The 26902-nt window shown below is 35.1% G+C and overlaps 1 protein-coding gene across 4 annotated transcripts in view; it reads right to left on the reverse strand.

Moving 5' to 3' along the window:
• zfyve26 (zinc finger, FYVE domain containing 26) overlaps positions 1-26453 on the reverse strand; it is a 49169-nt gene extending 22716 nt beyond the window's left edge. For 2 of the 4 annotated variants that reach the window (XM_073919324.1, XM_073919323.1), the window contains exons 1-21: positions 26349-26453; positions 25612-25849; positions 24519-24594; positions 23764-23844; positions 20628-21117; positions 17544-17668; positions 17194-17358; positions 16434-16522; positions 13148-13281; positions 12874-13071; positions 10748-10953; positions 10396-10669; positions 8203-8373; positions 7816-7967; positions 6359-6602; positions 5454-5717; positions 5269-5388; positions 5025-5195; positions 3640-3876; positions 3450-3555; positions 410-1248 (exon numbers count right to left, since the gene is read on the reverse strand). In XM_073919324.1, coding sequence (XP_073775425.1) covers positions 410-1248; positions 3450-3555; positions 3640-3876; positions 5025-5195; positions 5269-5388; positions 5454-5717; positions 6359-6602; positions 7816-7967; positions 8203-8373; positions 10396-10669; positions 10748-10953; positions 12874-13071; positions 13148-13281; positions 16434-16522; positions 17194-17358; positions 17544-17668; positions 20628-21117; positions 23764-23844; positions 24519-24594; positions 25612-25802 — 4333 coding nt within the window. In that variant the 5' untranslated portion in view covers positions 25803-25849; positions 26349-26453. Of the gene's footprint in view, positions 1-409; positions 1249-3449; positions 3556-3639; positions 3877-5024; positions 5196-5268; positions 5389-5453; positions 5718-6358; positions 6603-7815; positions 7968-8202; positions 8374-10395; positions 10954-12873; positions 13072-13147; positions 13282-16433; positions 16523-17193; positions 17359-17543; positions 17669-20627; positions 21118-23763; positions 23845-24518; positions 24595-25611; positions 25850-26348 lie in introns of all 4 variants that reach the window. The other 2 variants (XM_003199733.7, NM_001305560.1) reach the window with 2 other exon arrangements.
• Between the last annotated feature and the right edge of the window lie 449 nt (positions 26454-26902).

Consider the following 26902-nt stretch of genomic DNA (forward strand, 5'->3'; position numbering starts at 1 on the left):
TCTAATTGCACATTAGATCTTCAGACCAATTTGACACTACATGTTTATTGGTTGCACTGTGGTTTACAGTGTAGTTACGCAATAATGTACTAGGTTATATACAGGTAACTACACAGGTGTTTTTTACATCTTGGATTTACAAATACCAAGTGAAAGAATCAGGAGCAAAAACTAAAACAGCCATCTTTTTTTCAGCATTGACTAGAGTGTTTCTCAACCATGTTACTGGAGGACCACCAGCTCTGCAAATTTTTCATGTCTCCTTAACTAAACACACCTGATTCAGATCACCAGCTCATCAGAAGAGACTAAAAGACCTTTAATGGGTGTGACAGACAAAGAAGACATCCAATCCATGCAGTGTTGGTGGTCCTCGAGGTTGAGAAACACTGGACTAGATGAATCTTACCTTGCAGTGCAGTGAAAGCCAGCAGTTTGTCTCGCAGTGCCCCCTCCTGGCTGCACGGTTGTGCATAGAGCTCTAGCAGATCTAAAGCTCTGTTCAGATCGCCGTTGTTCAGGGCTTGCTGAAACGCCTCAGCAGCCATTGCCTGCGCCGCATTGCCCTGCAGACCTGAAAACAGCATCCCCACCACAGGCTTCCCACAGAGGGCCACCCCGAGACCCTCATCTGCTTCCAATGAGACCCCCAGGACTGGTTCGGCCATAGTCCGCAAGTACATTCTCAGAATTGGAAAGTTCTTAAGCAGGGCTTCCCCTTCCCTCGAGATCTGCTCTCCATCCAGAACCGCCTCTTTACGTCCAGATCCACGAAAATATGAAGGCAAACCTGACCAACCGGAGGAGGTCACGCGGGTCACGCCACCCCTACTGGCACTGAGGCAAGCCAGAGCGGCAACCAGAGGAGAACGAGACTTCAGGAAAGACAGCGCAGATGGAGTGAGGAGAAAAGAAGAGGAAGGGGAGGATGAAGATGGCGAGGGCGGAGAGGTGGAGAGGCTGGTGGACGCGGCAGACACGTCCTCCACTGAGACCTCTGACTCAGAGCTGGGATCAGAGGTCGTGGTGGGGTCAGAGAGGTCAAGGGAAGGGCTACAATCTTGAGCATACTGCTGGAGAATTGAGGCAATGCTGGCTGGACAGAAAGCTCCACCGTTGAGTCCTGAGACCCTCTGAGAAAAGTTTACAGCTCTGGAGTCCCAGAGAGGGAGAGTTTCACAGCAGCGCTGAACTACGACCTGCTGCACACTCAAACGAAGACGCTCCTGCTGCAGAAGAGACAGAACCCTGACAAGAGACACAGATATGACTCATTATAAAGAAATCTACCCTTTACATCTCCAGCACTATAACCCTAGTGTGCAGTTGGGGATGTTTTCATCCACTCAGAGGAGATTTTGAGTCTTAATTTGGGCAGTTTTTCTGCCCTTTCGTTATGTTAGCGGCTGTTTTGCCCAATTGACTTCCATTATAATTACATTTTTGATTGCAAAGCTGAGACACCATATAATAATGCATTCTTGATTTTAAATCTTTTCTGTTGATCATCTGTGGTCATTAATTTCGGGCATTTATGTGGAGTTATACAGTGTATAGTGCGTGTGTATGAGGGAAAGAGACCTTCGTGCACTTTCCTTGATATGTCTGAGAAGATCAAAATGAGCAGCTCAGCTCTCAGAACATAGTGAACATAGTAAGTGTATTTTCATAACCTTTATTTTACCCGGAAAGACACATTGAGATTAAAAATTTCTTTTACAAGAGTGTCCTGGCCAAGATTAGGCAGTATACACATCACATGGGACTAACAGACAACAAACAAAAAATAATTGTCAGTTAACATAAATTACACTGACAAACAAACTATTCAAAACATCTTTAAGCCTGTGTTTCAACTTCTAAATCATTTATTCTCTTTTTTTTTTAATTAAGTGAAATCAATCCCTTAAACTGCAACTTTGTTTGTAGATTATTCCATGCAAAAGGTGCTGCGTATTTAAAAGCCTTTTTTTCCTATTGCAGTCTGCACTTTAGGAACAGACAGTAAATAAATATCCTGTGACCGAAGGCCATAGTTGAGGAAAGGTTTTTATAAATGTACTGGAGATATGATGGGAGTAAACCCAATATAGATTTGTAAACAAAGACATGCCAATGCCTGAGCCTACGAATAGACAAAGCGGACCAACCTACCCTACTATACAATATACAATGATAAGTAAGATTTAGTACTAAGATTTAGTTATAAATCTTAGTGCTCCATGGTAAACAGTATCCAATGCAAACAGATAACATCACTGTAGTCCAATATCGACATAAATGTTGCATCAACCAGCTTCTTTTTAGCATTAAAAGAAAGGCAGTTCTTAATTCTAAAACAGAAGCCTGAAATCACTTTAAATTTTTTCACCAATTCCTAAATGTGAGAACTAAAAGAAAGTGTATCATCAGTTAAAATTCAAAGATATTTGTACTGGGACATCAATTCAATCTCTGCGACATGAGTAGTAGGAATAGAACCTAGCTTTTGCTCAGTTTGTTTTGAATTTGAAAAGAACATAAGTTTTGTTTCATCTGCAATTAAAACAGCTTTAACTCGAATAAGTGATATTGAAATACATTAAAAGCAACCTGTAGTTGAAAAAGGGCCAAATTGGGTGTAAATTGGGTGTAGATGCAGCTGTCTATATGACTGGATCATCAGCGTAATAATAAAGTCTTGCATTTTTGATATATAATATTTATATAATAACAAAATAATTATTTACAAAGCACACATACGCATAAATTCATAAATACTTGCATAAATACATACACTATGGTTCAAAAGTTTAGGATGAGTAAAATGTTTTTGAAATTTCATTGAAATACATGTTTTCAACAAAAACATATGTTGGTGCAATAACCTAGTGGTTAGCGTGCTGATATATTGTTTGATCAATATTATATATATATATATATATATTTATATATATATTACAAAGAAGAGGCCCCAGTACTGAACCCTGTGGAACTCCTTTAGTTCTGTTCAAAGCACTAGAAACAAGGCCATCCGCTTGAACACACTGATTTCGATTTTCGAGATAATATATCGTGATCAGACAAACCAATACTTTTGAGGCGCTGTAACAGCAAGGTATGATGCACTGTATCAAAAGCTTTGGAAAGGTTGATGAACAGGGCTTTATGTGTATTTATGCATGCACACTATAATTTTATTGTTTTATTCCATATAAAAGCCAGAAATTGTTGTATTGCCCAGGTCTATCAAAATGGGTAATGATGCCAACTGATGATCAACAGTAAAAAAAAAAAAAAAAAAAAAAAAAAAAAAAAAAAATTCACAATTCATGTTTCCCAACAATTATGAATGCATGATTATTGGGTGCCATGGCATTGCAATCAAAACATTGTCATAATAATGGAAGTCGATGGGGAAAGTAAATTAGAAAAATACACAAGGATTAAGAAAGACTGATCTTTGTTACCTATCAGGTGACACCTGTCTGTCAAACAGTAGGTGAGAGAGAAGCTGGGCTGGCGACTGGAGCAACAGTAAAAGAGGATTTCCCAATTTCACCACAGTGGACTGATCTGAGATCAAATATAATCACAGTTAGCAACTCTTTATGAACATTTCATTTCAATAATTTAGTTTACTGTTATCTCGAGTCTTACCCTCTGACCCCAAACTGCGCACCAGTACTGAAGCCAATACATTGACGTAATCGAAGAAGCTGCGTATGTAATCAGGTCTGTCAGGAGCACCATCAGGCACAAGCGGGCAGAGCTGGTCCAGATACTGTAGGAGCTGTTTCATTGCTGTCCGCACCGGGTGACAATCCAGTTCAGACTGCTTGAGAGCAGCCTGTTCAGCCAGTGCCGTCAGGAGATTGCTTCCCACCAGACTGTCTACTGCAGAAGAACAACATTTGAACAAATCACAACACAGAAAACTGACCAGCTTTTGAATGTGTTCATACATTGGATTTAAAAATGCATACAGCTTTGAAAAAAAAAGAAGTAAGCACTACCACACGTTTACTGTTTCTCTGAATTAGCCATTATTAATATGTAGGTATTAAATTGTGGTTTAGTAAAAAAAAATAATAATAATTATACGATGCGTCTTTAATTTTAAAATAAGATTGCGGTCATTTAGAGCAGAAAATGACAATAGGTTGATGTAAAATATTCCTTGTAATCAGATCTTAATATAAAGTATATATGTAAGTAAAATATATATTTTACAGAGCTGTAAATTATTAAGAATAAAAAGCTCCTCCCCAGTCCATCCATTATTGAAGACAAGCTGCCAAAACATTTAATTACTGAAGCCAATGAAATTCTTTGTAAATCACATCAGACATAAACGTTCTGGTAAATCATGGCATAAGGATTAAAGCTAGGGAATAAGATAAGATACTGAATTGTATCTACATTTTAAATTTGTCATCAATCTGATTTTTCCAAAGCATTTTTCCTTTTATATAGTGGAAACAAACACCAATAAAAAGCCCATAAGAATTAAATTGTGTCATTTTACACATTTATAAAAATGGTAAAAAAGTAAAAATAACATAATTTGTAAGTAAAGTTATCTTTTGGCTGAATATAATTTTATTTGACCCATTTATATGACCCCCTGTACAATACAGAACAGATATTTAGAAATGCAATAAAAATTAATTAATCACCACCACCAACAACAACAAAAAGATGGAGAACACATTTCCACTTCTGTTAACTGAAGAAAAGTGAAGGCAAAAAGATGGGGTGACCACCAAAAACCATGTTCAGGAAAAATTATTAGACTTTAGTTTGTCTCACCACCCATTATTTACATGGAGAGGGCATGAGTTTATGACCTGTACTGTAGTCAGCCACAAGAGGCGACTTAAACGTTTGAGCCTCACATTTTTAGCAAATTTTAATATTTCTTAAAATAATATTTAAAAAAAACACCAGACACACTAGAAGGAACGTTAGCAAAATTTGTGTTCCGGTTTCAACATTTCACAATTAATTGTACTAAAGCGATGCCTTGCTCCCTTTACTAGTACCTGAGGTGTTGGTGGCAGAGGACAGGGTTTGAAGCGTGACCTCAAGGCGCTGATTCAGGTTTTGCTGGATGGTGATGCTTTCCTCTGTTAATGTTGAATGACAAGACAGCAGCACTTCCTGTGCACTGCAGCCAAAAGGGCTACAGACAGCATTCTCCTCTCCATTACAGTCTAGAGAAAGAAAAGTGTTCAACTAAAGATTTATATTTAACAAATAAAATGAGTGTGTGCACAGCCTTCAAACCTGTTTTACTCATGCCTTTGTTGGTGGAGGTTTTATTAAGGATCTTGCTGATTTGTTGCAGTACTGAAGGGAATCCTCTAATTCCGTTGGCATGAGGAACTTTTGGATCAACTCGTACACCTGCAGTAGGCAAAATAAGTCAGCAAACATAAAAGTCCAGATGAAGCTGCTTGATGTGAACTTACCTCTGGCTTCTAGAAAGCTGCTGAGTCTTCTCTCTGCAGTCTCCAGCAGCTGCCGGGATGTTTTCCATAGCTGGCACTGACAGCAGGACAGGTCAAAGGCTGCCATCGCTGCAGGGCTCAACTCTTCCACAAGGGGTCGCACGAAGTCAGGCGAGTCTATAGTGCACTGGGAGAGCCAGTAACTGTCCTCTAGACAAGGTATCGGCCTGCTCGGGGTACTCATTAAACGATCAGCCACATCAGAAATTGAATAGAAAGCCATACCTAAGGAAAGAAAGGGCAAGGATGTCAGACATTATTACTAATTTACAAAAATATGGCACACCTTATTCTTTTATTGAAACTATTAACCTCGGTACCAATTATATTGACTTTTTATTTAAATCTTCAATTTCCTGTTAACATGTGAGCTCTGATGAACACATTCTTAAACACTACTGATCTCTAAAAGTCTTTAATTTGCTAATGCATTATTAACAAACAAATCCATTCAGTTAACATTAGTTAATGGATCATGAGTAAACAGGAACTAACAATAGACAACTGTATTTTCATTAACTAACGTCAACAAATACTGTAATAAATGTATTGTTCATTGTTTGTTCATCTTAGTAAATACTTTAATTAACATTAACTAATACGACCTTATTGTAAAGTGTTACCAACGTGCGATTAAAATATTAGAGGGAAATTCATTGACTCACACATCAAAACAAAGCCATGCTGCCACCTCTTGGCATATTTAAAGTCACATTTATTTATCCATTACAGGCCTACATCAGTCAATGCACCAACACATTAGACAAAATATTGTTAAATTACCATTAGCGATAAAAATCCCCCAAAATATTGACTTTTTGTTGGGGGGGGTCAATATTGCACACCCCTATGTGTGCATGTAATACCTGCAGCTGCAGCACTTCCGATGCTCTTGAGTGTTAATCTGCTGCTGCTGCCCATTCTGGTCCTGCCTGCTGGAGTGGCACCCAGTGTGCCCAGACCCTCTGAAGATGAAGAGGATGTCGAAAGGGACTGGCTCTCGATCTTTTGCTCCACCTGAGCCAGCTCAATCAGAACCTCCCTGTACCGGTCCATAAAGACCAGCTCCCCCGCACACTCAGAGTTCTCCAAACCATACATCGCAATCACCTAACAAACATACATAGACACATGACAATTAGAAGCCCAGAAACATGGCTCTGAATCTAGGATACAGTAGAAAATGAAAACTAACACTAAAACCTGTGGTCAAAAAATATTTAAGTTAAATAAAGTTTTATTTTAAATTTAAAATAAATGAAAAACTGAAGCTAAGAAGAGTCAATGAAATACTAACTAATATAAAATAATAATAAAAAAAAATTTAGTTTAATAAATAAAGTTTTCAGAACATATAAGAACTCATTTTGTGTCTGCAAATCTGACTTGAGCTAGCTTACAGCAATACAGTAGATGGTGCTTTTACAGCCAAACACATCAGTTAAGTATGATTAAACATCTTTTTTATATATAAACTTAATTTATTCTTTATTTGATGAAAAAGTAAACTGAACATGTACTACATAAATGATCTTTAATATGAAGAGGTTTGTCTTAATTGAAAAATATATATATATTCTTTACTTTATTTGATTGCATTCGTGTGGTTTTGGGTTCAGTGTGTGTTTAAACAATTATTGAATTTTTATTACTAAGAGGTTAGCACAAGAGTAACCCTAAGCTTTAGAAAACACTTAAAACTTTGCTTTGGATGACACTGTATACGTTCTGTTAATTCTTACAACTAAAAATGAAACTAAATACTTAAAAACTTAATAGACGTGTTCACAACATAAAGATTTTATTAAAACTTATAAAACTATTAAATAAAATAAACTAAAACTAAACTGAAATTTATATTCCAGCAACAAAACAAAAAAACTATTTTAAAATGCAAAACTGTAAAAACCTTAGTCTGAACTTATATTGACTAAAAAGCAGGTTACAGAAAAAAAGCATAGAGAGAATGCTAAAATTTTCCTGGTTTGATCATAACAGACACAGAGGGGTATCCATATTTCAACATTTCGTCATTATAAGGTTCTCTCTGCGTTCTGAATGATTTTGAGATATTGAGCTTCAAAGTTTTTGCATTCCATAGCAAACAGTATGTGTGTAACATTTGTTTTTTTAAATAAAAAGTCTTGAAATGTAAACAACTTATAAAAAAACATCCCATAATGCAATTGAGTTGTCATTTAATAAGAATAAGTCAATAACTCAATTTTGACAAAAATGTCAGATAGAACCTTATAATTCTTAGGTGACGATTTGGCAACTTCATCATATTCATCACAGGAAGGACACTGGATTGTGGTCTCACCTGCTGTGCCTCAATGTAGTTGCCTCTGCGAATACAGGCGATGAGGAGAGACTCAGGAGGAGACAGCATTGCAGGAACCAGCCAGCTGTGAGATCCACCACACGGGCACGTTTCAGTCCCACGACACACAACGCTGACACACACCCCACCATCTGAAAAATACCATGAGCATTAAAGCATGAACCGGAAGCTGCGGCAGGTTTTTTTTTTGTCGTATTGTGATGCAGTTGCTAGAGAAATGGAATATTAAATGAGAAAACAGTGGGCACGGCTTGTTTTTTTCTACTGCAAGCTGATTAGATGTGGAGAATAGCTTAAGAATAAGTGTAGTTTAAGTATGTTAACCACATGATGTGGGTAGGAGGCTGTGTATGTGTGTGAACTGACCTGAGGTGCTGGTGCTGACTTCTCCGTTCTGTCGCTCAGATGAGACGTGCCGTTCAGAGCGATGCCGGTGGTGTTTTCTCCTCCTCCGACTGCTTGTGCCACTGCTGCCACTGCCCTGCCGTTTCAGAGGAAGCGCTGGACTGGGCAGTGGAGATGGAAGGTACAAGCCATCTAGAAACACAAAACACACATACGCATAAATGCATAAATAAATACATACACAATGGTTCAAAAGTTTAGGGTGAGTAAAATTTTTTGAAATGTTATTGAGATACTGTGTGTCTCTTCTGCCAAACAAAAACACATGTAATATTGGTGCAATAGCCTAGTGGTTAGCGTGCTGACATATGGTGCAGTAGCACTTCAGGGCATCTCGGGTTTGAATCCAGGCTTGAGGACATTTCCCGTCCTTACCCCTCTCTCTCTCTCTCTTTCTCTCTCTCTCTCATACTGGTAAAGCTGAATTTTATAGCTGCCAATACTTCACTCATCTTCCCCCAAATTATACATATTATTGCTGAAAACAGCTTAGTTCTGCTGTATAAACCTTGATATTTTCACAAGATTCTTGATGTATAAAGTGCTTAAGAAACGAGTCTAAAAGAACAGCATTTATTATTAAAACAAGTGCTGAAATACTATTATTAAAAAAAATCTTCTTGACTTAAAACCTTTGAACATGACTGAGTATATTTAATAATGCTGGGCAAAAAATTATCATGATTAATCACATCCAAAATAAAAGTTTGTTTCAACACAATTTAATTGTTTGTACAGTGTACATATTTTGCATTGCATTTCTTAACTCCTGATGTTGCTAGTTAACACACTCAGTGCATTTTTCTTTTTAAACATTCCATAACTTTTAAATTTCAACCTCAACCAAATGGTTAATATGTCTGTTTATGGTAAAAGTACCTGAACAGATACATATACTATGAAAATATGAAGTGTAAGACCAGTTTATTTAAAAACATAATCAAAATAAAATATTTTTCTTCTTTAATTTTTTGAAGTATGCCATTAAATACTCATTTAACATGTTTTCTTGTTGTTGTTTTTACAATAAAACCAAAATCAGGGGTCGGTTCTTCGTACCTCGCTTAAATGATCCAAGATGATTTGGCAGATCCTGGATCTTTTAATCTTGATAACTGATCTCTGGCTTATTTGGTTTTTGAAACAAGTTCGTTAATCAGATTAAAATGTCTGGATGGACTGATCTGAGATCCCTGCAATGTTGTGAAGGACAGATGCTCGAAATCATGATCAGCAATGAAACGATTGGCTGACGGCACAGCAGCATAATGACACCATCTGATTAATATTTAATTACCCATGTGAGCAAAATTACATTAAATTGGCAGTAAATGGATTGTTAAATATGACACGCAATAACTTTCCACATTTGTTGTGAGCTGCAGGCTTTATAGAAGATTTTCTTTATTATAGTATTCTAGGCCTAATCAAGTTTTTTTAATTGGCGTAAGGAATAACTGTATAAATTCATTTTGCATCAAAAAAGCTTTTTGATATCGGTAAAGGTGTCTGCAACTTTTGCGATGCATCAAATCACCAGCAAATTAGCAGTCAAAACATGGACATACCCAATCTAACCCGGTTTATATGTAGTGAGCCTGCTCTCAAGCAGGTTTGAGCCAGGTTTGAGCTATCAGATTTGTTGCTATGACAACAACTCTCGCATGAGTTTTGATGAACGAAACGATCCTGGATCTTGTCAAATCATCAATAACCTAATTAAGTAATCCTCGAACGAAGTACAGACCCCAGTTGTAGTAGTGCAACAGGACTATGTTTGTTAGATTTTTTTGTAAACCAACAATGCAGTGTGTGTGTAAACAATTATTTAAAACAGTCATTCTTTAAAACAGTCAAAATATGGTCAACCATTTGGTAGAGCAGGCATTTAAAGGGATATTTGAGAAAATCTATTTATGTTTAGATATAAAATATATGCATATAATATATGAATTATATATAAATGTAAATATCTAAGTTGTTTTGTTTCTATGTTTGTGTGTGGATCACATATACATAATAAATATATATAATACACACATATACATTATGTCAGAGCAAACTGTTATTGTGGATGAGATTAATCTTTGCCCAACACTAATGTTTAAAAATAAACACAGCATGAATACAACAATTCTATATTGCACCACTTACCATTCCCATTGCCATGGTTACTGGTAACAATCTGCAGTCTCCACTGAGCCTCTGCCGTGTATTTGGACAGTCTCTGTAAGCGGGCGCTGAATGTCTCTGCAGTAACTGAACATCCCAGACTCTCTGCCAGCTCCACATCAGCCCCAAGAGCCCTTCCATCCTCCTGCCCGACTCCACACACACCCTCCAAACCTTCTCTGACCAGCCGCAGGATCCCCTCCATCACATTCAAGTCCACCAGAAAACCGCGGCACCCAGATGTCAGGTGGCCCAGCTGAGGGTTTATCTGGTTCAGTTCATCCATCCTTTCACCTTCATTTTCTGCCTTTAAGAAGTGCTCAGCTGTATTTACTTCTTTAGTGCTCTTTGGTTTACTTGTCTCAGTGTTAGTGTATGGTTGGGTTTCTGTGGCAGTGCTGGTTTGTTGGGTGAAGTCAGAGTCGGAAAGGAAAAGGAGGGAGAAAATGTTCTCTAGGAGCTCCAGACGGAATAATGCTGGAACAGCTTCCAGGTACAGCTGACATTCTGACAGGTAGTGCTGGAACAGATTAGAGCATCCTGGAAAAAGCAAGGAATGAATAGATGGACCAAGTCAGTCATCGCATTTTGTTTGTCCAACAACAATAAAACTCCCCAAAAAAGTGGTAAAATGGTACTCCAGTAATGAATAATTATACAATTCATGTGACACAGCATACTAGACTATCAAAACCATAAAAACCATAATGCTACTGTATTTTTTGTTCCTGATATATTAACAAAAATAAATAAATTAAATTAAAACAATAACAAATAAATATAAGAAAATAAAAAGGTGTAAATAAAAGAGAAACAAAATATTAACCAAAAGCACAATATATATATATATATATATATATATATATATATATATATACATATATATATATATATATATATATATATATATATATATATATATATATATATATATATATATATATATATAAATGAACAAATAAATAAATAAAAACAAAAATAAATAAATTTAAAAAAATTAAAAAGCTGATTACTTTATAAATATTGCAGAAAAAAACATTCCAGCTAAAAGACATGTCTCCCATTTATACAAAAGACTAGTAACTAATACTGTACAAAATACAGATGATGTTAAAGGAAAATGAGAACTAGAACTAAATACCATAATTGAGGATGAGGTCTGGATTGAGTTATGTGAAGGATGTCATAAAGGAATAAATAGTCAAGTATGGAAAGAATTTGATTGGAAAGTAAAAATGAGGTACTTTAATGCTCCTTTTGTGATTTCTACATATGTAATATGACCATCTGTTGCTTTGTGTTGTAGAAAATGTGGTACAATTGGAGATCATACCCACATTTTTTGTGACTGTCCAATGATTTAAGAATTTTGGAAAAATGTTAAAAAAGAAATAGATATAAGATATAGAAACATCCCTCGATCAAGTTGTGTGCTTATTGAAAGAACTGTCCAAAAACATGTTCAATGATAAAACAAGATTTGTTCTAATGATATTATTACTGGTTGCAAAAAAATTATAACATTGGATGGAAGAATGTTCTCCTATGGTGGTTCAGTGGATTCAGAGACTTGCAAAAGTATTACAACATATTTAGATATGTACATTTAGAGGTTAATTAACCTATCACCATTGTAATCTGAGGTAACTACAATGTAGCTTGATGTACAAATTTATCCCCTGAAAAGTATTTATGATGGCAGTACTTTATTTATTTTGTATTAATTTTCTTATTTTATTTTAAAATTGTTTTATTATTATTTGTTTATTCCCTCATCTGTAAAAGGACTAAATTTAAATTAAAAAAAATCTTAAAATAAAACTGCAAAAACAGAAAATTAAAATAATAAAAAAGAGACAAACTATTAAAAAAAATAAAAACAAAAATAAATAAATTTAGGCAAATTAAAAAGCTGTAAATAAAAGAGAGACATTAAATTTATAACTAAAAAAATAAAACCAATAATAAATAAAATTAGAAAAAAATTAAAAGCCTGTGAATAAAAGAGAAAAATAAACAACCAAAGAAAAGTTTGCCTTTTTATTTATTTATTTTTTTGAGAATTAGCTATATTATTGGTGTTTCTTGAGTTTTTTTTTCCTTCACTTTCGTCAACTGGTTAAGTTTGTTCCTCGCCACTTGCATGATTGGTTTGGGACTTATGGAGCTGCTTATTTATTTTCAAACTTTATTATCTTATTGTTTGTCATTTATTTAATTTTTTTTATGTTTATATATATATATATTTTTTTTTTTTAACAGCCAAATATTTAAAATTACATTTACTTATTTATAGTTAATAATTGTCCCTAGCACATGTGAGAATTAAATAATGAAACCATGTTAAATTTAATAAACTGAGTATAAGCTTTTAATAGTTTAAGTGTATATTATGAAGCATTTCTTTAGTTTATAGTATAAGTGGGAGTAAGAAAAAAGGGACCTTTTTCCTATAGTTACCTTCAGCTGTCTCGTCCTCTTGAGCCGCCTCTGTCTGCAGCTCATGCAGAGGCTCACAGTCCAGAGAGCCAGTGTGTGCATGAGTGCGTGCGTTTACACTGATGGCATACAGGGCATACTTCATGGCACAAAAACCTCGAAAGAGAGTGATGTTCCTCTGGACTGAGCTGCTAGGGGAGTCCACTTGTGAAGGATCTCCTACAAACAAAACTAACATCAGCAAAACTTCAGTAGATCTCTGTGAATTAAAAAACAACCTGCAGTGTTTTTATACCTGTTCTCTGCAGCAGCTCTAACACTTTGTGCTCCTCAAACTTGGCGAGTGGAGTCAGGCAGTGAAGCACATACAGGGCAGAGTGATGGTCCAGCATGTGCAAGTGACTCAACAAGGCATCATGGGAAATCCCTCTATACACCGATGCATACCAGTGAACAAACAAACAAAAAGACTGTTCAAAAGTTTGAAGTCCTTCTTTTTTTATCATTTACTCAGTTAAATGCATTAAACAACTAAGAACTGACAGTAAGGACATTTATAATACTGCAAAACTGCAAAAAAAAAAAAGCTTTTTTTTTGTAATATTTTGTTTTATTTAACATTTTTATAAGATATTTAACAATAACAGTACAATACCAATAAAAAGAAGAAAAATAATAATAATAATTGACATTAGCCCCCCACCCCCTCAAAAAAAAAAAGGTGAGGGATCGTCTCAGTTACCAAATATACATAACTGTATATACATGACTTATGTAGCACAAACATATATTTAAAAAAGTCAGTGTCATGAATATATGAGTTAGAGATGAAAATTTACAAAGGTAAAATGCAAGATTCCCAAGAGTCCTAAAATAGGTCCCCATGTGGTTTCAGCTTTTTTCTGTAAAGTTTTTAAGACAAAGTCATTCCATATGAATGACATAAAGCAGCTCATTCAACCATCTCTTAAAACAGGGAGCCTTTAGAGACTTCCAATTAAGTAAGATCATCTTTTAGCTGAAATCATGCCAACCATCAGGGCTTGCTGTTGGGTTGATGGAAAGGTGTCCATTATATTTGAATATCCAAAAACAGCCAAATTGTAGTCAGGTTGGATAGTGGTTCCATAAGCACTGGAAAACTCAAAAATGCTGGACCAAAACACATGAAGGACAGGACAAAACCAAAATAAATGTGTCAATGTCCCCTCTGCTCCACCACATCTGTTGCATTTAGTTGATACTGAGGGAAAGATTTTACTTAATCTAGTTTTAGAGAAATGAAGACGATGTAAAACTTTAAACTGAATTAATTTATGTCTCGAATTTATTGCAGCTTTTTTCATTTTCGACAGGGCTTATTCCCAGATCTCATCAGCCACTTCTTAATTTAAATCCATGGCCCAAGCTGTATTAATGTGCTTAGTGCATATTGGAGCCTCAAAACACAAACAAAGCTTGATATGAGGTGTCTATTAGTACGGTTTGAGGATAGATAATTCTGAATAACATGACTTTATCAAAAAAATGCTTTTAATACTTTGAGTTTTGTCTTGGTTCTAATGAAAAAATTACATGAAAAAAAAAATCTAATATCTAAAAATTCTTAAAACAAGAAGCATTTTCTGGACAAGCAAAAATGTTTGCCTTGTTTTCAGAAATAATACGTCAGATCACAGCATTAATTGGGACTTCATTTGGGGAAATATCTGTTTTATCTAAAAATCCTGCCCACCAATTAATACACTACAATGTAGTTTATCTATTATACACCTCTAAACATTTTAGAATGAAACTTATTTCTTTTTTGTGTCAAATGTAACACTGGGGCGATAGGTAGCTTTTTTATGTTTTCTGGGAATGTCTCCCAATCTACAATTTTTAAGTTAACATCTCCACCATCTTGTCACAAGTTTTGGAAACAATCATTGATCCTGAACCTTGTCTTTACCTATTGAATAATGATTTTTCAATAACCCTGACTTCCTGACAAACCTTGTTCTCATGATTAACAGGTGCAAACGAAACAATCATCTGTTGCTGGTTCCCTCCTAATCTGCTGTCAATTTAGCAATGGTTATACTATTTTATAGACATCATTCAACTAGAGCAATCCAATGCCTTAATTAACAGAGCAAAGATTTCAACAATTCTTCATTGGAACCAAATACATGATAATTTGATCTCCATTATTAAAACCTAAGTGATTTATTAGAATGATGTAGGAGAAACGATTAAGATGTCTTTTAGGATATAGTTGACAACAAACTATTTTTTCTGTTTAATCAGTTTTACAAAAACTTTATGAGACATTTTCTTCATTTAAGTGCTTCTCTGACATTATGTATAAAGTTTTTTCCTTTTACACTTTTACAGCTTTCTGTATTAATATATTATATGCTTGTTTGTGTATGCGCATATATATATATATATATATATATATATATATATATATATATATATATATATATATATATATATATATATATATATATATATATATATATATATATATATACATGTATGTATATAATTTGTAAGTTTCTATTTGTTTTATATTGTTATTAACCATGCTAAACACATTTCTTTTCAACTTAACCTTTATTCATCAGGAGTCGCCACAGCAGGATGAACTTCTCCAGCATATGTTTTAAGCAGCGGATACCCTTCCAGCTGCAACCCAACACTGAGAAACACCCATACACTCTTGCATTCACACACACTGCGGTCAATGTAGCTTATTCAATTCACCTATACCACAAGTCTTTCCTCGAAGCATAATGAGGAAACCCATGCGAACACGGGGAGACCAAGAAACAACTCCACACAGAAATGCAAACTGACCGAGCCGAGGCTCGAACCAGCGAACTTCTTGCTGTAAGGCGATCATGCAACCAACTGCACCACCGTGACGCCATTAACCATGTTTACTAAATACACAATACAAAAAGAAAGAAAAAAAGAAATAATATGTCAGAAGTTTTTCCTTAAAGCAGGAAAAATAATCTGCAAATGGGTTAAACAAAATAATCCTTTTTCAAAGCAGAAACAAGATTACTTTGCTGACCTAACTGGCAGATTATTTCACTTTTATTTACTTGCTTGTCTAGCAAATGCTTCTTGATTTAAGATTTTTTAGATATTTGTACAGCATTTGAATAATTATTTCATATAAATAATTTTTTGCAATCCCAATTCTGAAAAAGTTTGAACATTTTGTAAAATGCAATTTAAAAAAAAATATTTTATGTAATATGTTTATTCTCTTTTACATTTATTGTGCGTTATATGCATTTCTGAACTTGCATATATGCAGATTTTATATATTCTGCAAATATAAATTAATATTCATTTTGACTACTTAAACATACTCAAAAAAAAAAAACCGTTGGGACTGAGGCAAGATAAAAGTAAAAATCGTACAGAAAATGCAAATCAAACCATTTTGAAACAATAAGTAGATGAACTGACGACTGGGTTTCTTGTTTGAGTATAATAGTAGAATCTTAGTCTTTAGAACCAAAGCTAAATCCTATCAATCTTATGAAAATGTAAAGTGTACAAACAGAGTTTTAACTCACGGGTTGTTCTGTGTGCACCATTCCAACACACCAAGCTGACAGGACAGAGTGCAAGCCAAATCGCTCAATGCTGAATCATTGCTCTGGGGCTACAGAGACAATAAGAAAGATAGACTTCAATCACATACACTAACAAGGATTAATATTCTGAAACATTGTAAGCTTTCATACACAGACAAAACATGAACTTTACTTCTGAATGTTGTCTATCATATTTTATACTTAAACCTTAACTAAAACAGATCACAAACATCATGGCAATTAAAATGCTAATTTAAAGAGAGGCTCAAAAACAGACCTCAGAAAACAGCTGACAATAGAAAAAGCATCTCATGACACCTTAATGTTCACATCTACATTAGTGCAGCATAAGCAAACACATAACACTTCAGAAGGTCATGATCACACCTTAGCTGCGGGGGATTTCTAAAGTAATTAAAATAGGACTGAAGTTTCTTCTCATGACAGAGTTTCATGAAGCTTAGTCTTCAAATACTGTTATTTAAATCCACAAAAAAGTAAAAAAAAAAAATAGTATAAATAGGCATTTTCAGACTGTATGGTCATGTTTTTAATACTATAGTGAGTGCTTTTTTGTTTTATTGTGTTACAGGCCAACATTTCTGTGCGGCTACTTGTTGTTATACACCAGTCTATTAGCAATTGATATACGTATTAGTCATAGTGGGTTGATTTTGGGCAGAATGAGCAACATAGTGAACCATACTTTGTAATGATACTCAAATGTCTGACTTCTGACCTGACGATGATGTAAGACTGTAAGAAGGGTCTTGGCAGACTCCAGGCTTTGACAATGCATCCAGCCCAGCAGAAGCAAGAGCCGGGACAAAGGCTGGAACTCAGAATGCAATAGTGTTTCCAGTTTAGAGAACTCCTCCCTCTTTATGAGATCTAAACCAGTAAGCTGCAAACAACAGAGCATGTATCACTTTTAAAATAGTGATGCTTTTAGATACAAGTCAGTATTGAGATAATAAAATCATTTAAATTGAAAAACAGTTTTTCTAAATTCTGCAGAAAAAAAAACACATACTAGATTTGAGAAAGTCAGGCACTTATGTACTTACATGCCTGATTGTGTACACCTACCAAAACCTGCTCCAGAAAGTGCTTTCCGCTGCTCAAACACTCAAAGTAAATGGCTTTCCAGGCCAAGCGCTTGTCTTTATGACAGCACAAACCAAGCATGACCCTTTCTAGATCAGGCAAGTCCACTAGAAGAGAACAGAGATGAGTGTCATAGAGAGCCTCAAAAACACAAACAATCATATTTGAATGTATGTATGTATGTATGTATGTGTGTGTGTGCGAGAGAGAGAGAGAGAGAGAGAGAGAGAGAGACTTCACACAAATGTCCCTGATTCTACCACAATTCCAGCACACCACAAATACGGAAAAACTCCATTGTATTTTGGGAGAAAATGAAAAGTGTCTCCACCTAGCAGCACAGTACGTGTCCTCATGCCACCATATGAGAGAAAAAGGCTGAACCCCCTTATCCCTTATTAAAGCTCTCTGTCCTTACCATTTATTATTATATACTTTTGTTAATCTTTTTTTTATTAACTTGTTTATTGTGACATCATATATGTATAATATAACGATATGTATATGTGGTTGTTTATTATTACTTATATTTTTTTTATCTATATGAATGTTCTGTATTTTGTTATTGCTTTGGCAACATTGTGATTTGTTTTACAGTCATGCCAATAAAGCTCTTTGAATTTGAATTTGAGAGAGAGAGAGAGAGAGAGAGAGAGAGAGAGAGAGAGAGAGAGAGAGAGAGAGAGAGAGAGAGAGAGAGAGAGAGAGAGAGAGAGAGAGAGAGAGATTATAGCCATATCAGCATCTCTGGCTAAGTCAAGGTCAAACACAGTCAAAAACAGATAAAACTAGCAAACTAAAACTAGATAAAACAAACAAAACAAAAAACACTTTCAAAAACAGATTTATAAATATCCCTTTTCTACAATAAAAAAAATGTAAAACAATAAAATGACATCAAAAGGAATAAATAATACATAAAACAACATTTACTTTTGATTTTATCTCACACATTTACAAATATTACTTTTAAAGTCTCTGGAGTGAATAACATTGTTGTCTGATAACATTAAAAATAGGCTATTCTGAAAGTATATACTAAACAGTTTGTTGCACAATCATGTCTGCACAATAAAAAACACAAGTAAATGTTGTGATAACTGAGGACGTTTTGGGAAGGAACCATGACCACATGACAGAAGTGCTGTGAACGTCAACAGTGAAAGATGCACAAACCCCACACAAACCCCCTGAATCTTCTCACTTCCTTAAAACATGACACGCTAATTATCATACACGCTAAAAGTTACAAAAGTATTTATAGTGGCTCAGATTTGTCTTTTAACATCAGAAAAAAACTGATAAAAAATAGCTTAAAGGGGCTAATAATTTTGACCTTAAAATTATTTGTAAAAATATAAAGCTGTTTTTACTTTAGCCGAAATAAAGCAAACAAGACTTTCTCCAGAAGAAAAATATTATTAGACATGCTGTGAAAATGTCCTTGCTCTGTTAAACATCATTTCATAACAAGGTATTTACGAAGCATAAAAGATCCTCACTTTAGATTAGGTCACAAAACTGTATGTTCATAAATGCTTTATTAACACAACTTCATGCAAAGTAACTATTAGTATTAGGGGTGTAACGGATCACAGTTGATCCGTACCGATCATAACCCACAGTTTGGAACGCCCATGAATTAATAACTTTTTTTTTATCTTGTAAATTAATCCAACATTTATGACAATTGCAGAGAGATCGTCTCCCGCGTCATTAAAATCACGTGTATGAAAGCATTTTGGCTTCCCTGTCAAATATAATGATGACAGAAAAAGTTGTGGTGGGACCTAAATGCTTTCTTAGGTTATTAATTAAAGGTGATTTCTGTCACTCTTTGTTTAGCCTGCATTAATGCATTTGATGTAAAGCTGCACAATTAAACATTAAAAGACCATGATCTCAATTCATACCCGAGCAACATAAATGATAAAATTTGCACAGGTTTATTAATCCTTCGAAGCGCTGCGTTCAAATCTGCATTTGAGAGATTTAGTTTTTACACTTTTTCAGTGAGTTACAAACAATAAAATAACACAAAAATACTGGGAAAGCAGTTTATAGTTCAAATATAAACACTGATGTTTATGGTAAAGAATAAAATCCCTGTTTAATGGAAAATGACGCTAGAGATTGTTGTAGCAATTACATTATGTAACCAATGGGTGGCGACAAACAACCATCAAAATTATGTCACTGAATAGGTTTTCAAAAATGATGCACCTGTAATCAAACATGAATATTTATGTGTGAATTGATGAATCATCAATTGAAAATTAATATAATGTTGTACAAGATGCTAGATTTCTATATTTAGCATTATCAGCAACAGTAATAGGATCATGTTTCGTATTGAATATTTTAATTTTTTCAGTTTTCTTGATTTCTATTTTTATTAAAATTACAGGTTGTTATTGTAATTTTTTTCTGTATTTGTATTTTATTTTATTTATTATTATTTTGTTTATTTTATTTATTTATTTATTCATTTGTAGTTATTGATTGTTTTATTTGGGGATTGTTTTGTGGATCGTTATAAAATGTAAAATGCTATTTGCAAGAATAAAAAAATCCATGACAAAAAAAAATTACAGGTTTTAAGATCTGTTTTTTAAAACCAATGGTTTTGCAGTAACATTTTTGTAGAAATGGAAAACAAATTACAATTGTCTCCTCCCATTTTTGCTGATCGGAAAAATGGTCCGAAGCATAAATCAAAAACTGTAGTGTGATCCGTTACACCACCAATTAGTATATACCTGAATAATAAGATATATGAGCATTAATTTGAAGCTTATTAAGCACTTTTTCTGAATTACGTTAAAAAACAACTACTCCTAAATATAAATGGTTTGTAAATAATGCAACACACATTATACATCTTGTAAGCCAAGAATACAGCATTTGTGGCTGTATTTATAAACTGCTTACTAATGTCTTATAATGTAGAGTTAATGCTTAACTAATGATAAATTAGCTATTTGCATAACAAATGATTCATAGTGTGCAGTTACTATAAAGTGTTACCATAAAAAACACACACCCACAGTAGAGTGTTTAACTCACCCTGTGTGTGTGGAGCTTCTGCCAGCAGCTTGTCTTTGAGCAGTCTGAGCGCTGTGGAGCTGTATGCCATTAACAGAGCCTGACTCTGCGGCCTCAGCAGACATCCCAAAATCCGCTCCTCCGTCATCAGCCCTTCTCTAGCCGCCCACAAACCTTCCCACAAGGGCTCCAGCTGAGCACCAGACCTGTCTGACCCCCACGGTGCTAAAGCCAGCACTGAGCACACCTGCTCTACCCATTCCCTATTCCTGTCCTTCGCCGGGACTTTCACTTGCTCTGTGAGGTGCTGGATGAAAGCGTCCTGTAAGGTGTGATCTCTGGACGGATCTCCATTAGAAAGGAAGCTAATAAGAGAGTGGCAGAGGCGCGGCTGCTGGCGGGTTAAAAGAGAGCGAAGGCAGGACAGAAGAGCAGCACTCAGTGGAGAAGCCGAATCACCAGGAGCCTTTCCCTTCACTTCCTCTGAGTATAGGAAGGCTTCATGCAGCTCCTGAGGAACAGACAAGACAAAAGCTGATTCTGGAAGGATCCTGGGTTTGGCACAATTTTTTTTTATTATGTGATATTTACAATTGAAGTCAGAATTACTAGCCCTCCTGAATTATTAGCCCTTATGTATTTTTACCCCAATTTCTCTTTAATGGAAAGAGTATTTAGGCTTAAAGGCTTAACTAGGGTCACTAGGCAAGTTGGGGTAATTAGGCAAGTCATTGTATAAGAGTGGTTTGTTCTGTTGACTATCAAAAAATATATACCATAGCTTCAGAGGGCTGATAATATTGACCTTACAGCGCCACAAAACACCAAAACACATTTTTGAGATGTTGACAGTCATATATGTGTCCCACGCTGCTAAAAACACAATTAGGACACATATAATCTCAAAGAAAGTAAAAAATTGGTTGTTTTTTAGTTATTTCGAGCAAATTCGTTCTTCCGGTTTGAAAATAATGTCCTGGCGATTAGTTCTTTGTGGGAATTTCAGGGTGGAGATTGGCTGTCTGTACCGGCGGGTACATCGTGATGTCCTTGAGTTTTCATCATTAATTCAAGAGATACGTTACAAGGAGACATGAGTCGTCAATGTTGCATTCATAAATGTGCTGCAACAAAGGTTTTATTTTCAATTACCCGCTATGGGAGCACAGCTGGACTTACATGTGGATTACAGTGGTCTGCTAACATGCAACAAAAATATGGTGGTAAGGACAATTTTTTACCCGAGAGCTTTTCGCATCTGGAAATAGTGAAATCTGGATTTGCCGCTCGTCTCCTTTTAAAAATAGACACGGTTCCAGTAGATGTTGATTCTCTTGTCTCTACAGATTTGGTAAGTGTATGTGATCAGTGTTCTTTGATTATGTTTCGTCAGAGGCAAAGTTCAGCAGTACTCTTTCAGTTTTTAAAGACATACCTTAGTCAAAATGACTTAGTTACTAAGTTTACAGTAATATCTATTATAGGCTGAAAGATCCACTGTAATTGCTGATCTCCGAATGTAAACATGTAAACACCACAATCAAACTATTACCATGGGGTAGGATTTTCGCCGCATTTTGTGACAGGATAGTCTATACACACACGGTTTTCTGATACTATTCTCTGCATCTACCGAGTGCGTCTAAGTTACTGAGAAATGCGGAGGGTTTTTTCCTCCCATACACCATGCAATATCAAACATTCCATTAAAACTACACTCTTCCAGCAGTTCCTTGCATCCAATATCTTGTTTGTCATGGGGGCATGCATGATATGTTCCTGAATGAAAGTGAAAGTGCCAAACTGCAGTTAAAGTCGAAAAATTATTAATTTGGCAATTAGTTTTTAGTTAGATTATAGATTATAGATTAGTTAGATTATTGATGTCCATGTGAACGTAGTCACTGTCTTTCTCCCCTGCGTCTGTGTTTGTTTTGCCTCTGTGAAAATCAGTGCGTGCTCATACTGAAACTCCCCTTTTCATGCAAACTCTTCCCTCTTTCGCCACTTGACACTCCCACCTAAACAGAGCTGGACTCACCCACTTTCCTGACTTTTTTCAAACTAGAGGTGTGAATTTACCCTTCTAAGATAGGGCGGTGATAATCTTTAAAATGTTTTTTTTCTTCTAAAAACTGCTTCTATCCTTGCCGAAATAAAACAAAAAATAAATACTAATATAAAAATATTATAGAAAATACTATGAAAAATTCCTTGCTTTGTAAAAGTTTATTTAGGAAATGTTTGAGGGACAAAAAGTTCACACAAAGGCTTATTATTTTGACTTCAACATTATGAATGAAGCAGAAAAAAAAAAAAAGTAGCACTTCATTTTTTCTATTGAGAAATCAACTGGATGATTAGACTGATGTCATATTTAGTAAATACATGTAAGTTTGTTCAAGGGATCATCTGACTATTGGACAACAAATATGGCCAGCCAAGCACATTTTTTGCACACACACAAAAATAATGTGCACAGCTAAATAATTTACCACAAACAAATAAGAATGGAAAATTGAGATGAAATGGTGGCTTTACAATGGGTTACAACATAAGTGATGACATAAAAAAACAGCATGACTGTTAAATAGATAATATATTTCTCTGCAAAAAGTACAATTACCCTAGATTTGCAACCACGCAATAAGGTTTAACTGCCTTAGGATGAGTCACTTTTACCACTGTTCTGTGAATTTTTGAGGTTAAAATCCAGACAGTGTGAAACTGGAACTTCTGAGATGAATAGTTTTTGCCTAATAAATAAACTGATTCTTTTCTGAGTTTTTTTATTTAAATACAATTGTAATGTATTATTAATGTTGTTTTGAGTTGAAGATTTAATCTCTATACTGAACTGTTCTACTGCATTTGGAGATAATAAAAATAAAACACTTCAGGAAACACTTGAACGAAAGTGTCACTATTGAGCCGTGTCATGAAAGTAAGAGTTTCTACTCTCTACTCTCTTTGCAGTATTTACAATGGAAGAAAGCGCGACAGCAACATGTTTTCCTCTGTCTTGCACAACTTTGCACACGTGCACAAAGCAAATGATAGAGTACAACCTTATCAGAGTTCAAAGCAAAGCTACTACTGTAATCTGTGCGGTCAACATAAAGCCATAAAGTTGTTAAAACAGTGTCAGTTAGTCTACCTTAAGCACAGACTGTGGGATGTCTTCTAGCTCCTCTAAGAGCAACAAGAATTCCAGTTCTCTCTTCACAGACACGCTCACCTGCAGACACAGATATCAGAAAAAGGAAGTATTAATAAAAAAAGACAAGTGCCTCCAATGAAAATCTATTTTCAACATGTAATAAAAATGAATAAAGTGATTATTTTCATTAATTATGAAAAATAAATAAAAAACACACACATTGGTAAGTCATAACTGTGCATTTAAATCTGATTTTTATTAGAGAATTATGAAAAAAACAACACAATGGTGAGTCATAATTGCCCTTTAAAATCTCATTAATTATGAGACGGTATTTTTTTTTAAATCCAAAAAGATTAATTTGGTAGATCAACTGGCAACTCATTTGTATTTCATCTTTAATACTCAGTATGCCATACGTTCAGCTTTGTAATATTTTTTAATATTCTTATAACTGTCACTTGCCATCTCATAGTATGAATCAATCTTGACTAGGCAAGTTACTCTGACTTTGTATCTCTTAATAGCATTTTAGGCCACTGGTTTACCTTTTTAATCTCATTATTAGGATATAGCTTCCAATCTTGACGAATATGGCAATCTCAGTTTATAGTCAAAAATATTATTTTAAAGTATTGACCGCTCATCTATAATTTACCAAAGCATATATGTATTCTTACATTGCAGAAACTGGCTTTATAAGCTTCAACATGAAGAATTAATAAGAAATTATTAACTGGCAGAAAACCCACCTTTATTTCAGTCGGTCTCTCCAGGACCTGAAGCCAATACCAGGCCAGTCTGTGAGGGCTGCCCACTGTTTCCCACCTATGCAAAAAAGACAAGAAATAAGTCTTAAAATCTCTTAATAGCCTCTTCAACTATGTTTTGGTTGAATATAGAGTATCCATTATGGGTTTTCTTCATGGTAAGCACAGTTTCCTTCAAAATACTCTTATTACATTTGTAAACAACATCCACAGAACAAGGAAAATTGCTTTGTTTACATTTATTTAGATCAGTTCATGCAGTTTATGACTTAACCTTTGTGTATTGTTCAAATGGACTACCCTTTTGTTATGCTTGTGGCTGTTTTTGCCTCATTGACTTCCATTATAATGACATTTTTTGATTGCAAAGCCATGTATTCTCGTATTCATGTATTCATGTATATCATGTATTCACGATTGTTGGTAGTTTTCTCTGTTGTGAAGAGGTAAAAATTTGACAACAAATTTTGATGATCAACAGTAAAGAAAAATTACAAATTTGACCAAGAAGGAAAAGCACCAACAATCAAGAATGCATGATTATATGGTTTTGTGACTTTGAAATAAAAGAAATTGCATAATGGAAGTCAATGGGTCAAAAACAGCCACTAACACAACGAAAGGGTAATAAATTTACCAAGAGTGTATTCGATTTTTTGAAAGCATTTTCCAACATGTGTGTCAAAATGAGACTTGTCACCAAAAATCCTTCCCTTTGCTGAAACACAGAGAAAGTTGTGCCCAAATGAAGCCTCAAAATCACAGCATCAGAATGAGGTAAAGTTGGGTTTATATTTGCACATTTGTTCACTGGAAACTTGTGACACACTCCCTATACGTTATACTATATGATTTACCATGGTAGTTTGAATATTTGGACTGAAATTATTAATGTAAGTATGACTTCAAAACAACTTTAGAATCATTTATTTGACTGTGAACAATGTGGTACTTTACTATACCTTTATGAAAAGACATTGTTAAGGAGATATGTGTGAAAAAAAACCAACTATACCTCAATCACCATCAGGTTAAATGTGTTTCTGTGGTGTATTAGTGTAAGAGTTTAACTCACCGAAGCGGGTACGGGTGTGTAACGATGGCCTTAACGATGTCTCGCGGACTGTGCGGATCTTCTGCACGCGCCTCGCCGAGCTGAGACACGCAAGCGGCCGCGAGCTCCCACTCACCGCGCTGCAGACACCGGCGGAAGAAGCCGAAGAGCTCCCGCCTGGAGGTCTCCTCTTCACGGCCGAACGGGTGCATGATCCTCAAAGATGTCTGACCTCAGTGTGTTATAAAGTACTTCACATCTGAGACATATAGTAGAGAATATATGAAATTAAATAAATAAGGTTAGGACCGCAAAAGTGAGATCATATGAAATGCAGGACATGATAATGATTGAGGATTCAGAAAAAAACATTTACTCCACACCTATAGAAATAATCTGTACGTGTATTTATATTACCTGTACATTTTAATTTGAATAAAATAAAGTATGATCTTGGAAAGACATCATAACTGTATGAGAGGTGCAGAACAGAATTATGCAAGATTAAAAATTATCCTAACGCAGAAAAAAAATAACAGATGTGTTAGTTTTTAGGTTGTTTACATTTTGATCAGTGTTACTGAAACTTTCGTTTTGTAACAGCTCTTAAAAGTGAAATTACGACAGCAAAACAACATGACACTGCCCACCAAAAATAGTTTTAGGATGGCGGGTCGAATCGACTTTATTATCATCAAAGATGTACACATTGACTGAGCTGGTAGATAAGAGAAAATAATCGTTCAATTAGTACTTACGATGTGCGTTTGTGCTTTATTTGTCAGACTAGAGAGCAGCGCCTTGAACAGCGCTTCCCATCAGCTGTCTCTCTGTGGCCATGAGAGAGCCGAGTCATGTGACTCAATCAGCTGATCCACGAGCTGTCAGTTCAAGGGTCAAAACATAAGAAACTAAATTAGGCTATATTGCGATGAAATGTGTGCCTCGATAGATTTAGATTCCAGTTAAGTATTATTTATTTGTTTTCCGTTACATTTTAATTCATTTGTGCAGTTCTTAAATTTACTGACAAGTCAAGTGATGCGTGATACTTTTGTCAGCGCTGTACGATTGGACCAATCACCGACGTTTGTGATTAGGAATTGAAAGGTCGTTTCATAGACGTTTTTGATTCATTTGCACTTAACTTTCAGTTGTTAAATGCGTTCTATGTACAAATGTCATCAATACTACAAAAAATTTGAATGCTACTTAAAGAGGGATTCGCTTACAGATTCACATTCAATTGCATTTAGCGCCCCCTATCGAAATACTAAAAATATTTTAATGAAATATTTGCCTTTAATCCTAT

Source organism: Danio rerio, chromosome 13 (genome assembly GCF_049306965.1).
Source record: "Danio rerio strain Tuebingen ecotype United States chromosome 13, GRCz12tu, whole genome shotgun sequence".
Taxonomy (NCBI): domain Eukaryota; kingdom Metazoa; phylum Chordata; class Actinopteri; order Cypriniformes; family Danionidae; genus Danio; species Danio rerio.